This window comes from Dermacentor albipictus, chromosome 1 (assembly GCF_038994185.2).
Source record: "Dermacentor albipictus isolate Rhodes 1998 colony chromosome 1, USDA_Dalb.pri_finalv2, whole genome shotgun sequence".
In the NCBI taxonomy this organism is placed as follows: domain Eukaryota; kingdom Metazoa; phylum Arthropoda; class Arachnida; order Ixodida; family Ixodidae; genus Dermacentor; species Dermacentor albipictus.
The window spans coordinates 472,139,638-472,157,821 of record NC_091821.1 but is presented as its reverse complement, the minus strand read 5'-3'; the positions used below and the strand labels follow the sequence as shown (position 1 = coordinate 472,157,821).

Below are 18,184 nucleotides of genomic sequence, written 5' to 3'. Positions count from 1 at the left end.
AAACAGCACCGATTAGGCCTAATGGCCTAGGCAGTGTAGTCATGACAACACTGCCTAGTAGCCAAGTGGCCTGGTTAAACCTCTCTGCATTTCATCTCTTGTTTTTCCCTTCCACGACAAAAATTTGTTGTTGGCAGATGTGGTAGTGGGCTGTAAGCTGTTGCAGAATGCTTGCCACCAATATGTTCACAGGGTGGCTTATCAGTGATTGTTTTCAAGCTCACACTTGCAGCTTAAATGGTTAGATGGTCTGCATATCCGTGTGCCTTCTGGTGGTTAATCGGGCAAATCTTCGCACATGTTTCAGCACTTTCCGAATTGCACGCTGCTTTTGTTGCCGTTCCCTCTTTCAACGTCACATAATCATTTTTATCATTTCTGTGGACCTGGACGAACCTTGTGCCAACATGGCATTGTTCTGCAAATTGCGGTGTTCGAGCGCTCTGTGTGCGATCTCCGCATCAGGCCGACTCCGGGGAGTGCATGCAGTAGAGCAGAAGTGCTCGAAGAGACAAAGTCCACGACCGCATCAGAGCCGTTCATGGCACATTCAGCGCTCCTAGTGTGGCGAAAACAATGAAGTGAGACACTCACTAGCATGGCATCGAGCATGAAAAGCTCCGTGACACACGTGACATGTGGCAGTGTGCAGGTCTCTACACCGAAGAACCTCGTTCATATGTGGTGAAAAAAAAAAAAAAATGCGAGAAAAGACGTATTAAATGGGAAAACGTACAATTTGAAGATACCCAAAAATTTGACAGACTCAACTACCGTTGACATCTACGTAATGCGAAGCGTCGTGCAGATTGTTGTGGCGTCAGACAACAATGCGCGTCAAGCTCTTGGTGCTCCAGTGACCCGAGACGTGTTTTGTTGTTTTCCTACTGTGTGGTGTTTAAAGAGGGCGATGGGAAACCGAAATGAAATCGAGCTGGTGGGCAATGCCAGTGTGCTTGGATTATTGCCCACTAAAGACGGGCAGTACGCTATGAATGGCACTGTGCACCACGAGCTGTAAAACAGATAGGTGAAGATGCTCATCACAATAGGTTTGGCGGCGATAGCTGTGAACGCAGTGTGTAACGACCCGGGCGGAGATTTGCTGGTACCGGAATAAGAAACTGTGTGTGCCGTCATTTTCACGTGAAACAGGCAGCTATATACTGTTGTCAATAGTGTGCTGCACCTTTATTTGTTTTTTTTTTACATGGGATCTAGCGGCCAAAAAAGGTATGCGATCGCACTCTGCAGCACAAAATGGCGGCCCGTTTCGGTTATCTCCTATTAAAAGTGGGCGCTGCGCTCCCGACAGCACCATGTGCTGTGAAACAGATAGATGAAGATGCTTATCACAAAAGGATTGGCGGTGATAGCTGTAAATGACACGTGCGACTACCCTGAAGAAGATTTTCTGGTACCGAAATGAGAAACTGAGTGGGAACTGGCGTTTTCACATAAGATGGGCAGGCGAGTATTGTGGTGAAGGTGCCACAGCAGGCAGCTATGTACTCTTCTTGATCATGCGTGCCTTGCACATTTTCTTGTTTACACGGGATCTAGCGGCTGGAAAATGTATCATACGATCATAGTTTCGTGATTTAATGAATGTTGGTGCCAAAAAATTGTTTTCCAGGAATGCGTGAATTGGTAAAAAATTAATGCAACTCTATTGGGTCATTTCTTGTGTTCTCGATATTGAACGTTGGCACTGGGAAAACATGCAAAATGGGAATGTACCAATGAGGTTCTATTGTGTTAAATTCACAGACGAAATTTATTAAATGTTCACTATTCGATTCCGTGACATTCAAGTGTTTGCACAGACCTAATTGTCGTCATTCAGTATCCTTTACTATACCACCAAACAATCACAGGGTAGAGGTGTTTGCTGGCGAAACTGTTGGATGGTGACAGTTTTTTCTACCAGTCAGTGGTCAAGAATATTTTAGTTGGAAAATAGTTGCCTTGCAAACTTGTGCAGAATATTTTTGCTAATGGTGCAGATGCGTGGACACAGAGAATGCAAAGAAGAAAGGAAATGTTGCTGCGGGAGAGCCCATCCTAACAAATTATCTCGACAGTCTTCAGAGCGAGAAAAATGCAGGCCAGGAGCAGACAGCAGAACACAGAATACTTCAAAATCTTTTGGAGCCTTTATTCCACAACAAACAAGGAAGGCGAACGACGTCTGATGCCATGGTTTGCACAAAGGTGTTTCCTAACACAGAAAGCACCCTTGCTTGAAATTGCCAGCCTCATCAATTCTCGAGCATGATCAATTAACCCTTTAAGGCGCCTTGTACACAATTGTGTACATTGTATTTCTGGTGTTTTTTTCACGTTTAGGGCGCGCAATTTTCTATTAGGTTGGCTTTCGCGCATTCCCAAACTTTAAACTGACAACCATGTGCATTCTGGGCGCCCTCTGTCGCATTTCGGTGAAAATGTTCATATCAAAACAAGAAATGGCGGACGCTGGAGCAGCAAAGAGCAGTGAGTCAAGTTCTTATTTTTTTAGAGCCACTTTTTTTTTATTGTGGCAAACGAAAACAATTAGACGTGCTTGTGCATCATATGAAGTACCGAGGAGTGACAATTTCATCCATTCTGAGGAGATAACCGAACGCTAACGCTCGCACGCGCATGTGTACACGACTCTGTACAAAGCGCCGTGGTCGCTGCAGAAATGAAGAATGCTGAGAGTTGCTTCGATTTTCTTTCCAGGTTTTTTGGCCATTCGTCGTTCTTCTTTCTACGTGCAAACAAGCATAAGAAAACACAAAAAACAGCTGAAAGGCTTTTGGAGCTCATTGCTGATAAATGTTTCAGACTTCGGGGAAAGTGACGAAGAAGAAGCCACGTGTGAAGCGACCAACGCCTGCGTTGCAGCTGCGTTCTCCAACCTCACAGAAGAGGAAGATGCTGCTGCAGGGGAAACGCAAGCTGAAGTGGACACTGAGAGTGCTTTTTCCTTTTGTGAACCTGGATACCTGCAATTCTTTGCTGGACTACCACCGCGACAATCAAACGCTGCCTAGAGCTAAACTCCTATATTTGATGAATTTTCGCTTACAAGCTGCCGAAGCATTAATTAAGTTGGTACTACCCGAGAAAAAGCGTGGAAGGCCTTCTCTTGCAGAGATCCAAGCACCACAACCAAAGATAGGGCAAAAAAGCAAGAAAATCACTTCCTTGCACCAACGTGCACTACGACTCTTTTGAACATTGGCCCGAATCCCGCGACCAGAAGGTGCGAATTAGGTGCAAGCTCAAGAAGTGCACACGAGGCGCCCGAATATTCTGCATGAAGTGCGCCGTGCCACTGTGCCTGACGAAAGAGAGAAATTGCTTCCTCGCATTCCACAAGTGAATTTTGTGACCACCGAGGCGCTGTGTACACAATTGTGTACGATGTTGCAAATAATAAAGTTTCATAAAAACTTTCAAGAATTCGATGGTTTTGTGTTTCTTAGGTCCCAAAAAGAATGTTTATATATAAAAAGATTTTTTTCTATGCATAATTGCAAGTGGCGCCTGAAAGGGTTAATAACAGATGTCGCATGATGAGGGCTACAGAGTATTCACTGAGCCCAAAGTCATAATCGTGAGTTCCGTTTAAACATCTCTTGAGTGAAGGCAGTTGTCAGGTCAATCAGCAGCTCACCAAAAGTGAGGGATATATGTATCGTGTTATACTATTAAAGTTCTGGCGCAAAACTTCACTACAGTATTCTAAAATTAGAAGAAATAGGATGTGCACACACCGGAAGTGCAGTTCAGTAATTAAGGAACATGAATGATCGGAGCCACAGTGCGTTAAGTTGTTCACTTTAAGTTCCTGAACACTGTCACTTAAATAAATGCATCAAACCATAAACAAAATTCCGTCGTGTTGTCTATTTTTTCCAAAGAAATAACTTTTGCTCCTCTTCTGACCCTGTCCCCCTCCCCAAAAAGAAAGAAAGGCCTGCAGTTGCACCTTTCCTTTTTTACCAAGGAATTTTTTTTTCTCCTTCCCATTTTTCTTCTATAATGTCCCAAATTTGGAACAATAGAGCTTCTGCTATCAGCGTGAACATGATGCAGATTGTGCAAGTCTGGCAGATTTCTTTTTCTAGTATAATAATTTTCAGATGCAAATTCGTTTGAATAAACAATCAGTCGTAAAAGATGCACATATGACACACATTCTTCTGGCTCTGATCTATTGTTGCCATAAACTTTACATAAAGTGACACTCTATCATACCTGGCAGTAGCCGACACCCTGGTTGAAATGTGCGTACGCCACCAGGATGTTGAATAGTGACTTCTGTTGCTGTCCACCTCCGTGAAAATACACATTGTCAGGAAATGTTCGTGGCACATCTGTAACAAACAAAAATAAAACATTCAGATACACAGCTAAGCAGCCACTTTGTATGCAGAGACCTGGTCTAACAGATGCACATCATCTGTTGCAACAACAATGCGATGAACCAATCCTTTACTGTTGCAAAGCTTCGGGCACTGTATAAAGAAAAATTCATGTTCGAAGTTCCCATTTGTAAACAGCAGTCAGAACAATTCTTTCAGAAATAAAAATGCAATGGCCATTTAACATTGCTACTGCCCCCCACTGCAGTTCCAGCAAAGCAGGAGGTGATGGTAAAGACATTGAGATTTTGGAGAATGAGTAAGTTTCACTAAGACTGCAGGATGATGGAAGGAGGTAGGCAAGATAAAAAAGCGGCTGCATGGCAAGTTTTATGTGTTCACACTGCGCCAAAAATGGTGCTCTGGTGTTTTTGTTTGTTGAAATGTTCAGGCATTTAGTCACGTGGGCCTACCTATCTGGATTGTCTCAACAAGGTCAGGTCGCAGGCTCTGCTGCAGCAGTGCCTGGTACAGGCCTCGCTGCTCACTCTGCATTGCGGCTGCTCCAGAAAGGACCATCCACACCTGAAGGAACAGGTGCATCAGCCAGCATTAGTCAAGTGTGCAGTTGTCATCATCATCACCGTCACATTTGGGTTTGGTCCACTGCAGGACAGATGTCACTCTCAGTGATCTCCAGTCACCCCTGTTCTACATAGGCAAGCTCCATCTAGTGCTTACCAGCATCATACAGTTAAACCTTGATATAGCAAACTTCAATATAACGAAATTTTTTGACAGTGAATTATTTAACTTTTCGTAACCTCTTGTCCATAGAACACCATTCATTTAGAACCCCAATATAACGAAGTGTTTGTATGCGATTTCAATATAAGGAAATTTTGCTTCCACCGCAAAGGAATGCCGAGACAATAAACTGAAACTTGCGTCGATGCAGATTGTCAAATGACTGAATTACAAGCAGCTGCTTGCAAATGCACCTTCAAATCACACGCGGCGCGACAAGAGCGACTGCTGAAGTAGAGCCACAGCATGTTCCGTTTGACGAAGCAGTTTTCGCCAGAGAATAGAGATGGTGCTTTCGACGGCACACTGCATGTTGCCTCAGCGAAAGCGCACGAATACGAAACCATTAACCCTTCTGCCCTGCTTCTGTGCGATCAACTGATGAAATGCAACTGGGTTTTCGATAACACACTGTGCTCCATTCATGCTGCATAATATGGAGTGGTGGAGTGAAGACGTGCGCAGTAGTTGGCTGCAAAAATTGCAAGTGGCATACTAATGAATGGAATGAGTCTGTGTGTCCAAGTTCATGGACAGACCGCTGTTACATAAAGATTGCCCGTGTTGCTGGCTCTTTGTGACGCATGGCCTCCACCGAGGATAAAAAAATTCACTCATCCGCAGCGTTGTACATAGCACTAACCTCCAAGCAAAAGACTTCAACCTTGGGACGCCTGCACAAGTGAGGATATCGTTCGTTATACGGTGACAAAGGGAGTTGCACCGCTACTTGGTGTAAGTTGCTTGCACATTATCTACACACATCCTCCCCAACTCACATGTAAGCTTACACCCACTATATCGTCAACGTGTTAAGAATAAGTGACCGGGCGCACACTTGAGTCAATATGCGCTGGAGCATGGGTGACGACAGCTACGCCGACAGCACACTAATGTTCGAAGCTGAATGTTTCGTTAAAGTCCACACAGAATGTGAGTGATTAGCTTATTTGCTAGACATTAATACAATGTACAGAACAACTACGTCACAAGCCTTGTGCCCAGCAAGGACAAATCTATCGCAACTGAGCACACCCGCAAGCAATTAGGCAGAAAATAAACAGACAGTGACCACCCGGGGAACCTTGTCAAGTCAGAAATGAGGCAAGCCACTGCTTAAAAGTATTTGCAAAATAAAGAATGAAGAGCTAAACACACTGATACTGATTCAATTCATAAGCAGAAAGTTAGGATAGCTTGGAATGCATTGTTAGCCCCACTTTTATTACAGGCGCTGTATGCGCTGCTCGCGCCATTGGGACAAAGCGTAATGGACTCTGAAAGCGCTTATATGTCAATTGAAGCTGTAGCCAAAGCTTTGCATGTTGTTTAGCCAGTCACTGTCTACGATTTGCACCAAAACAGGTTTGCAGAGCAGCACCAGCATCATGTACATCCATTGTAAACACAGAAGCAGCCGAGACAAGCAATGGATGTGTCGCCACGCGGTAGAACATGACAGCACCCATGGGATCGTCATGAAACGGGTCAATAAAGTCCAAATGTGATAAAATCCTATCATGCCCCACGCAGTTTGTGCTTTAGGTGCGAGGGTGAGACAACAAAAACGATGGCTTCACAAGTGCCGCCTTCCCATGTGAGCAAAGGGAAAGAGGGGGAGGGAGCGAGCTCACGGTAACACGATCAAGCGCGCGCATCTCGGCCATGGCTGCGCATGGCTGTAAACGTGGCTGAGTGCATACGCAGCTGTGCACTCCGATTTAGAGGTAATCTGCCGTATGTGCAAAGAGTGGGAGTGCAAGGACGGCGTGGCATCATGTAAGCTGTATTCCCATGCATTTGGTATTGGTGGTATCTCGAGTTTTGGTGACCCGTTAAAGTGAGAGACAGCCGAAGCATTCGCTCCCTGCTGCTAGCGCTTTTCATGATAGCATCGTCCCAGAGCAAGTGATGCTATCAGCCGCGGGGTTATACGAGCAACTGAGCACACCTGCAAGCTATGTACTATGCGTACATCAAACTCCCACTCACAGCCATATTTAATATATTGAATGCTGTGCTGTGCCGCGTGCTTGGAAGTGCACTTCTTTTAACGGAGACGCAATCACTTCTTGCATCGTTGGAAACATTTAATGCCAAGAAATTTGAAATGGCACTGTTTTGGCAGATGCTGCCAAACAAGAGGTTGAATCTGAAGGGCAGTACATGACAAGGAAGGAAAATGAGCCGGGTGCTCTCAGTTGTGCTTGCTGCACTTATGGATGGCTCATACAAACTGGCCATTTGTTATCGGCAATAGCAGATCGCCACTTTGCTTCAAGAACGCAAAACGCCAACTGGTCCAATACACGTTCCCCAAAAAGCATGGATGACACATTCTTTTCACTGAGTGGTGCCAGGTATGAGATGCCGAACTGGAGATGCTGCGCTGATGGATTTGAAGCATCTTGTAGTAAAAGGCTTTCCACGAACAGCATTTTTTAATCATGGAAGTAGCCAAAACAAATTCGGCCGACCCCATCCTCCATTTGGACAGATGTTTACTTCAGTTCGAATTGAAACTGCATTCCATATCCACACTTGGTGGAAAGACACCTGGAATTACAGCAGCGGTGCACGAGACTCATTGCATTGGAATTTGCACATCTGCACTAAACGCGTTTCATTCGTGCTTGCACAGTTACACGTCAGTGGAAATGGACTCTGATGTTCAGCAAGCTGAAGCCCACTTTGAAAACAGCATATCCGTAGCGTCAGCAGTCACCGAGACAGGGGCCAGAGGGGAAGGGCTGAGAACGAAGGGACGTATCAACCGTGACGCGCCACAGTGCTGAGCAGCACACAAGAAAAGACGCGCGGACTTTTTAGGGTGGCCAAGAAGAGAGGGTGACTGGTACTAACAGAAAGTCGCTTCCAAAACTCGATCTAATAGTCCTCCCGGCTTGTTGCCCACATATGACGATCGGCCATTTTAACTCCGTGTTGTATCGAACACACAGCTGCGCACGTTCACACACCATTCGCAGTACACGTACGCTGATGGCGGCATGGAATGTATCCATACAGGCTAGTTTGTTTTCACGGTGTGTGTCATTTCTGCCTTATCTTAAATAAAAACGCTAGGGTTATCATTGCGAATACCATTCTGCAGCACAAGCGACATACAAAGTTCATGAGCAAAAAATAAGTAAACATTTGTGCATGCGACACTTTGAGAAGCAAATTGGTAAGCTTTTCACAATCTCAAGAAACTGTTCAATCCCACATTTCAAAATCTCAAGAAACTGTTCAAGACATGCGGAGATCAGCTTCAGATAGCCTTATTTTATATTTTGAATTATCAATATATTGAACTATTTTGCAATCCCCTTTGAGTTTGATATATCCGGAATGAACTGTATAGGCAACACAATAATCTTGTGCACTAGAGTGACAGAAATAACATCTTTCTCAACAGCTTGAGCAATCACAAATGCTTGTTGCAAAAGTATAAGAACAAAAATTGGGTGAAAGGACGAGTACCTGTTTTCTGTGCTCTCGGGGAACACCTTTTCTCACGTACCGCTTCACTGCGAGGCAAGAAATAACCGCTGTCAAACTGCATCTAGTATCGGTACATAATGCCATCAGCAATGCTGTTTTAGTATGCAAATTGTAGTGCAACACTGAGCACAGACAGACTACATTGGCAAATTCTGTCTCCTGACCCATTGAAATTCCAAAATAGCCAGACTCAGGGGTAATGTTTCATAACAAAATAAGCTTACAACCAGCAGCAAACCCTCAACACAATAAGCATTGCAGCATGAAGACTTTAAGAAACACAAATAAATGTGGCACAAACAAAGGCAAGCTACCAAACAAGGGTTTCAAATAGTGAACACAAAAACTGCGGGAAGTAAGGACAGAAGATAAAAGAACGGAATCAATGATGGTACAAAGAATCACTTCAAACTAGCACAAGTACCAGGTAGAGGGATTTCAGCTGGGATGAAATATGCATGTCCAAGGGTTTTCCGTAAGCTCTTCCCAAAAGAGAAATTGCTAGAAGCAGGTTGCACTCATTTGTCTTGCTTCCTTTCTTCCATGTGTGTTTTTCTACATGTGTCCAGGTCTTCAACAGTTCAACAACATTCATGGTGTATTACCATTTAGCGTAGCACCGCACTATCCTAGGAAGTCACAACTTAGGGGAGGGACGGGATAGAGCTGAAGGGCCGTGCCTCCCCCCTCCCCCCTCCAAGTGCTTTGGCTTGCCCTTTCTCTTTTCTTATTGCTTAACTTTTCTGACTGAAGAACAACACTTGAATTTCGCTTAAGCATGCTTGTCTATTATGCCAGAACATCAGAACATTAGCCTCACACTATTTATTACAGCGCAGTAAAAATTGTAGGCTTGTTGCACATATTTTGATTTGGAAGATAAATCACAGCACATCCTATAACAGCCTGCAAAACAGTTGGCATTGCAGAGATAGTGACTGCAATTCGTGCACTTGTACAAACGATGCAGTCATGCGAGTTTCTTGGACTGTTCAGCTCCTTTGGAAACTCCATACGCAGAGTGCTGTTTTCTAAGTCACAAGATGTTGATACGCTGGCATGTTTTTGCTGGACAAATATGCATGGCTTCAATATACAGCTTTCTCTCACCTTAAAAAAAGCTAGTTAAAAATTTAAGTGCTCAGAACCAGTATTTCCACAATTTGCAAGAAATGGCTAGAAGAGGTTAGACACTCTATCCAAGGAAACTTGAAAGCTCTTCCTGAAGGCCTGTTGGTGCATACATGAAATCGCTTGTCTTCTATCCAATTTACTCTTGCAGTGTGTGTGTGCATGTGTGTGAGTGTGTGTGCTTCGTGATAATTTAGCGTGCCAAAGCTGTGCTCTATTTCGTGATGCCTCCTTTTTTGCTCCATGCTATGAGCAGTTGCCAACTGTCCTTCTAGTGTATCTTTTTTACCTGCATCCTGTCTAAACAACCAGCAAGCATCAACAGCAAGAGGGATTTTGCAACATGGTGACATTACACAACAATTAAGTCCCACGACTGTTATGCTAACTTCACTGCGCAGCCTGAATTCATGGACTGGAGACGCAGCACTGTGTGCATAACACAAAGGAGTTGCACCTATGGGATAAGTTGCTCTGACATACAGGTAGCAGTGTCTGCAAACAAATAAATGAAGTACAATGCACTCCTTTTAAGACAAAACTCAGTCTGGCTGATTTTGCATATCGCAGCTGACTGGCCCTGCAGCCTGCATTTATTTTCCGTAGCTTATCATACTTTCTTAAACTGCACTTCTTGCAAAATGAATGGAGGCACATATTTCCAAAGTCTCTCCGTGTTCACCTTAAAAGTAACGTCAACTGTACTGTAGGACCGTCTACAGCTGAATTATGTCACATGATGCACCTACCGTGAGCAACATTTTTCTGTCCTTCAATATCAACAAGCAAACAGTAGAGCTTAAACACACACAGCTGCACAAATATAATACGATACCTTCTTTTTATTGTATCTTTTTTTCCCCTTTGATAGAGTGATACCACATACAAACACATCATGCTTATAAATGTTAAAGGGAACACGCACACTTGGCACTGCTGTGCCGGAGGTTGGGATATGCCGTGGGCCGGGAATTCGACAGCAGCTGATCCCACTTGCGAAGGCGCCGCGCCAGCACTGCCCGGTAGCCCCGCCAGAATGCCTCGTGACCCTCGTGGTCGAAGTCCTCCGGCCACTCGAAGCCGTAGGGCCCCACCCTGCGAATACCAAGACACGCAAGTCGCCTTGCTGCACAAGAACTGCCCTCTTGCTAGCAGAGGGCACCAACAGGATTCAGAATCAAACAGCGCACTTGCTGATGTCAGGGCTATTATACACTGTATGCTATCGGCTAACTGTCGATGTGTGCCTTTATCCCACGCAGTTTAAACATCTAATCATGAACAAAAAGTCTTCAGACCAGGGATTCTGACACTTTTGCACCCTTTTACAAGTGGTCTGAAATTGAATGGTATAATGCGCACACTCAACTAATGCCATGCCTAGCCTAATCACAGAATGCACAGCTACATCACAAGAAAATCTAATAATTTTCCCTGATGCTGTGGTCTCCAAACTTTTGTTTACAACGCTATCTAGTGCATAACGAATAATGTTTGTGTATTTTATACAGTATAACGTATTAGTACCACATATATTTGAATATAGCATGTTAACATCAATATATGTTTATTTTATGCAGTATTAGAGCATTTAGCTCTTGCTGTATAAACTCTACAGAGCCACTGAACAGTTCTAGACATTCAACAAATGCAGTGGGCATAGCAATAGTCATTATCATCTCATATTGAGTGTTTTCACAATTTATAAACAAGTTACTATGTGGGCAAAGTGCACCTGCCACTAGTTTCATAAATCTATAGGGAAAATTGATTCTGTAATGCAATAACAAAATTCTGCCTATGAATATGCACAGAACATGGCTAAAGGGGAACATCTGTCATGAGCTTCCACATCTTCCTCCATATTTTAAGTTAAGCAGAGAGGCCTCCAAGTATATGAATGGTCTCCAAGCAACAGCAGCGTGAAGTTAGTTTCAGCTGATTACAAGCTACTAATTAGTACAATCCGTGAAGCTGCTCATTTTGCCATTTTATAGCCTGCTCGTAAGCCCAGTTAGCCGAACGAGGGCACCAGGCACCAGTACTGGGTTTATTCTCAGGACCAAGGCAAACATTCCTTTAAACGGTCACGACAAATTTTTCTTCCACAGCAAAGTTTTCTGTTTCAGGAAACCAAATGGGCTTCCTTTGCAGTTTCCTGCTGCTCTCAGAAGCACACCAAATTTTGGTCCCTTAACAGAGCGAAAGGCAGAACACTGTGAGAAGTTATTCTGGTCCTTTGCACTGTTTCAGGTCTCCCAGTTTATGGCAGAGCAGTTATGTCGTAAAGATAACAGTGTGTAACTTCAAGGTGTGTTATCTAAGCTGACACGTCGTTCTGATACAATAATGTGGATGATGCATTGTGCATGTACAAGTGTTATCTAGTACACTACGGTGTAAGGAAGGATGGAGAGTTCATTCAGGCAAGTGAGTAGCATTGTTACGCAGTAGGTGATTAAGCCAGAAGCACAAATGAACACCTTTCATGAGCACCATGACAAAGTTACACAAGTAGGTATTTCTAAAGGTGAAAAAGTGGTGTGAACAAGTTCAATGTTTCGAAGATCATTTTATACCAATTCATGTATGGCTCAAGCACAAAAATACAAGCCAACAGGACTGGTAGGAGGAAACACATGCACATGAAACTAAAAGTCATTACTGATACCCTGTCACATTTCTGTGGTTCAGGAGGCAAAAGTGTCCACCTATTTGCATATACAAGTTCGGTCAAAACTCAAGTATAATTTAGACACAAATGGTTCCATCTGTGTTTTTGCTAATCCCATCGGCTTTTCGTACATGGAGAGCACACAAGTTATACAGATGACTTTTCATTAATTTAGCCACAAATGGTTCCATCTGCGTTTTTGCTAATTCCATCAGCTTTTCATGCATGAAGAGCACACAGGTTATACAGATGGCTTTCATTAATTTAGACCACACGGCTCCATCTGTGTTTTCATTAATCCATTTGCCTTTTCATGCATGAAGAGCACACAAATTGCACTTTCATTATTTGCATATCTGTTAAATCAAGCTTTTACTTATGTTGATCCTGCTTAACAGTTCCAATTGGCCCTGGACCTGTAGACACCGAAACATAGACATCATTTTGTAGTATTGCAATGCAAAATCTGAACTAATACAAACGAAACAGGATCAGCAAGTTTTTCAAGTGGATATGAGCCAATGGTGCAAATATTCCTTGAAAATTACAAAGTATGTATTTCGTAACACTGCATAAAATGCTGACTGTGCAAGCAAACAAAATGTTTCCGGTTCCCAATGCTGGATCAGCAGGTACAAATCCACTGCACAGGCACATCATCCTATGATGTGCCTGTCACCATGCTTCTTGCCAAAATAGCTATCACCTCAATTGTGTGCAGACTCTTAATTGCCTTTACTGCACCATGTACTGATTTGCTGCTGTACTGCAGTGCACACAAAAGACGAGGGACATGGGCAGAGTTAACAAAGCGCTGACTTGCAACGCAGCGTCTGTTAACTTTGCCTTTGTCCTTTATCTCTTGTGGATGCTCCAGTTCGACACGAATCTCCACACATTCACCCAACTTTCAGTTATATGTAATCACCAGAGAGTAACTCACCCTGCACTGCAGGTATTTTTAAAGGTGCTAAAAGTGCATAAGAGAGCACATCAACCTTTGATGGAAACTTCAAAGGTACAAAGTGATATAACTTTAAGACATGAGTGAAATTCCAAAAACCTGTTCCCTTCCGTAAAAAAAGTAAGGACACATTTTATGTCTATTCTTTATCCAAGACAAAATGTTTTCATAATGTTACCACCTAACTTGCAATCAATATAGGCACAACTTTCCCATTCATGTAACCACTTGACAAAGGATGCTCAGGAATTATCCTTGTTGAGCTTGGTAGTGCTCAATCACTGTCATTACCACATCTTAGTGCAATTCAAAAAGGCAGACTTCATTGTCAAGTACAATAGATATTCCGATGATAGGATGACATCCACATCTGGATTTCCCAGAGGAAGCTTATCACGAACTGCACTCAAACTCCTATCTTTCCCTCCCAAGAACATGCAAAGCAGGCATTATTTCATGCTGCTATTCAGTGAAGATGGAATATGGGATCAACCTTGGAAATATATGTCATCATATGAGCCCGTTTATGAGCATTCACAGTTGTTCTTCAGTAGCCAATCCGAAGACCTCGAAATTCGGGAGATTCGACAAGCAGGGCAGAAATTGCGGACTAAAAAAACAAGCTTTGCTTTTTTCGGGTCACAGCAATGTCAGAAAAAACTCAAGCGCTGCCAGTAAAGTTATTGGACATGATGGCAATTGTACTGTGACAGAAGATGGTGTGTGCACATGTGTATAATTGAGGAACACGTACCATCACCGCATAACACTCCTGTACTATGGTGAAGCTGACTTTAAAGAATCGGTCATTAGGCAATGCATATTTGATGTTCGCTACACGTGTGCTCCTCAACGCATGTATCCATATGAAGTGAACTGATTTAGTCCTACACTGGCTGCGCACAAAGGACTTGGATTTAGATCTGACTTTGGCTAGCTACCTTGCGCATAAGGTCAACAATGTGGTTGTGGCTGCATGATGCATTTTTCATTATTAATTTATGAATAGTTTATTAATTTTTTTATTTGCAGAGGTCTGGGGCAGTTTTTCGGGAGATTTACGGCTGCGTCCGTACAATTGGAAGAATTGGTTGGAATTCTGGAGTCTCTCTGACAAATTGGGAGAGTTGGCCAGTATTCCTTTGCATTTTGAGTAGTGGCTTCAAGCAACTTGGGTCCTGGAACCAAGCAAACAACTTACATGCAATTAAAAGTGCTAAAAAGACATGGACAAGTGAGAAAATGGCACGAGTGATGTGCATTGAAGCATTCTGCACAGTTTCCAATATGTATAACCTAACCAAGTAGCCCAAGTCAACACCTTACCGCATTTCTGATCAGTTCTCATGGCTGATTCTTGATTGGTTGATCTTGTTTAACAACACAAAGTAACACAGGGACTATGGGAGACACTGTAATGAAAGGCGCTACATTAGTGTTGACCATATGGGCTTCTTCAACATGCACCCAGAGCTCAGTCTATGAGTCTTTTAAGCTGCCTCCCCTGGAATGCAACCAATGCACCCAGAATAGATCCTGTGCATTTCTGCTTACCAACAGAACACTTCAACAATTTGACCACTGCAGTAAGTATCCAGGTGCTTATTCAACAAAGTGACCTCACTCAAAGTTGCAAATGAAGGTACTGATTGATGTAGCTGTTTCATTACCCTTTTTTTAGTCATTCTTTCTTGTATTCATTGATGCATTGTGCTGTTTGTCGTATAAGCTTTACAAAATGCTGTTTTAGGTCTTCATCTGCGAACTATTGTGGGTGCTATCAAGCTTGCCCACAGCATATAATGTTTGCATAGATATTGAAATTTAGAAAGCATTGCTTGACAAAGTTTAACAACATAGCACCATCTCTTGTCCCCCCTCTAAAATTAAGTTTAACTGAGGCATTTAAACGGCTGTTGAGAATAAAATAAAGTAAGACTGTTTATTTTCTAATGAACGTTCGTGAATGAAGTAAGCTTAAAATGAAGGCACGATGGTGCGTGTACATTCTCATGTGATGCATGTCTGGTGAAGTATCATCTTTGCGATAGGAAGCAGATATATAGTACAGAACATTCGTTGATCGAGTTATGATGCAAGGTTGCTCCCACTATTGATGAGGGGCACTGAAATACATCTCAGATGACGTGAAAGTATTGCCGAGACTGATAGACCAAGAGTAAGACGACTGCGTCTGCAAAAAAGAAAGTCCCTGCACTAGCGCGCCGAAACATTTTTCTTTTTCGGCTCAGCCCGTTAGCGAGTGCACGATTTTTTTGTTGCATGGCTCTTTCTGGCACGTTCAGCAAACCGCGCGCAAGTGCATGTAGCGGTCGGCAGCGCTCTACGCCCCAAGGGGCGTCATCGTCTCCAGTTTCACGGTGCAGCGCGCGCCAGGAGAGTGAGAGATCCACACCCTCGAGTGTGGCCTCGACAGCGCGATCTCAAGCAAGCACTCAAGCGTTCATCTCCCTTGCATGGTCAACAAGCATAACTATGCAAAACAACTCGATCGCGAAAGGCCGGCACGCGCTTCGCGGGACGAACTTCGCAACGCCCGCGGCCACCTTTCGCGGCGGTGGTCTTTACGGAACGGGAGTCCGAAATCCCCAAGACCTTCGACGTTCCCACCGTAAATCGCTCGACGCAGCACATCTTTGCGATCCTGCAACCCGAAAGTACCGGCCCTTCCATGCAATTCACTCGCGATGTTCAGAAAAACCGGTTCCGTCGACTTGCAATGAGGCCAGCGAAATAGATCGGTGGTTACCTTGCGCGCTGCTCGTTTTCTGCCATCGATGATCCATCAGCGTTGGTAACAACAGCCATGCCATGCTCTTCGCACAACTACCATGCAGACGAACCGGACGAACCATGCGAACGAACCCAACAAACACACGCACACTGATACCGTTGCTAGTGTGACGCCAGGTGACGCCAGAGATGCACTTTCTATTTCGCTTCAACGTCAAAAGGTTGTTTCTTGTCTTCACGAATGAAGGTCAAATTACTCTAAATATATTTTCATGGCGTGAAAGACCACCGAAAGTATGCTAGTTTCGATAAGTCACGCTTTTCGCGCCAACCCTGTCCAGCATCCAATTTTATGCTAACGACGCTGCAGAAAAATGGAAAGAAACAGGCGCGGGAGAATTGAACACAAAAAATGCTGTAGTTAACGGTAAATTATAATATGGACGATATTCTAGTTCACTAGACGCTGTATGATTTGTCATTCATTACGCTCCGGTTCTTTCCTAGTGTTCACCTTTTCTTTTCTCTTTTCTGCTTCAGTCGTTGTGGCCGTTTCCCCTCTGCGGGTATGCAACCGCGGCTGTCGCCGCGTTCCTGCTCCCTCTCTTTTTTTTTGTTTGTTTGTTTATAGCACCAGAAACGAAATTGAAGACAAGCTGAGCTGTGTTAGGACCGCGCAGTCCCTTCATTGCCTACATGCAAGTTATTTTACTTTCTTTTTTCACTATCCAGCTATGTTCATATTATTTTCGCCATCTCCAACCGGCCTGGCCTGTTCTTACAAATTGTTTTAATGTCCTCGCCATGGTGTTTCCTAAAGGGTTGACAGCGCACACAAACGGGGACAGAGTGAATAATAAACAGTACACAGCGCTAAACTACAACTGATGCCTTATTGGAATGAGCAACACCTACTGAAACAGCCAATGGGAGTTCTAACAAAGCCAGATATCAAAAAATAAATAAATAGAAATAGGACAGTTATCTTTATCACGACTGAGTTCATGAGCTTCGATCAGTTCACTTATCAGCTCGATCGTCGTCCTCTTTATTAATCACTGTACACTCCCCGTAGACGGGTTGCAAGGACGACTTCTACAGTGTAATGATAGGTGGCCCGATGTGACAGCCTTTCTAACCAGATTCTTGTGCTCCGGTCGTTCACACACGCGCTAAGCATCTCAAGGCACTGGCTTGCCCGCAATAAATCCATAAGGGCGTTTTATGTTACTTGTCAATGCATGCGTCCGTGGCATAATGTTTTCACTATTGGGCTTCTGTGCTGGAGGTCCTGTGTTCGAATTCTGCCATTGGACAATTTTAATACTGTTTACTTCGTTATTTGTTATGCAGCACTTTGTTGAAACTGACGAGTTTACAAAGTCACGAAGCCGTTTGAAACCAGAAGGACGAAGCTAGGCAAATTCATAGGGTACTTCCCATAATTACCATGCTGGCTGAATACACTGCGTACCATTGTATGAAACTATGACTGGCACCGCCTGGCCAACCAAACTTTACTTACATATATAGCACCTGACATGTAGTACGTCTCATAATGAAGTGTGGATGTTGGGTATGTCAATGAAGGAGAATTACCATGCATACTATGTGTTCATGCACGAGTATGCTTCTCGAAAGAAGTTCCGACTACATCTGTGATATCACAAGGTTAGGGCCCATCTAGGCATTTTTTTTTTCCTTTCCACTGTTTTTCAGGTTAATCCCAATGAGTCCAATTCAGAGACCAATTGGGTCCAATTGTGTTTTAAAAAAACAATTGTACTTGTTGGATTTTTCTAATGGGTGTCCCAAAATACAATTGAAAGTATCCATTTCGTTCCAATTCGAAATTTCCAACTAGTTCAAACTTTTTTTTTCTTTTTTTTTACTGGGAGGAGGCTGTCGCTGATTCAGCCACGCCTGTCCAAATGAAACTTCTACAACTCTTCCAGACCAACACGTGACCCAAAAATAAGTATGCTTCAGCAT

The 18,184-nt window shown here is 43.6% G+C and overlaps 1 protein-coding gene across 1 annotated transcript in view; it reads right to left on the bottom strand.

Annotated features, from left to right (window-relative positions):
* LOC135908871 (growth hormone-regulated TBC protein 1-like) overlaps window positions 1-16,464 on the bottom strand; it is a 46,944-nt gene extending 30,480 nt beyond the window's left edge. Inside the window, exons 1-5 of the mRNA XM_065440707.2 lie at window positions 16,209-16,464; window positions 10,726-10,895; window positions 8,649-8,695; window positions 4,832-4,943; window positions 4,252-4,370 (exon numbers count right to left, since the gene is read on the bottom strand). Coding sequence (XP_065296779.1) covers window positions 4,252-4,370; window positions 4,832-4,943; window positions 8,649-8,695; window positions 10,726-10,895; window positions 16,209-16,267 — 507 coding nt within the window. The 5' untranslated portion in view covers window positions 16,268-16,464. The remainder of the gene's footprint in view (window positions 1-4,251; window positions 4,371-4,831; window positions 4,944-8,648; window positions 8,696-10,725; window positions 10,896-16,208) is intronic.
* Between the last annotated feature and the right edge of the window lie 1,720 nt (window positions 16,465-18,184).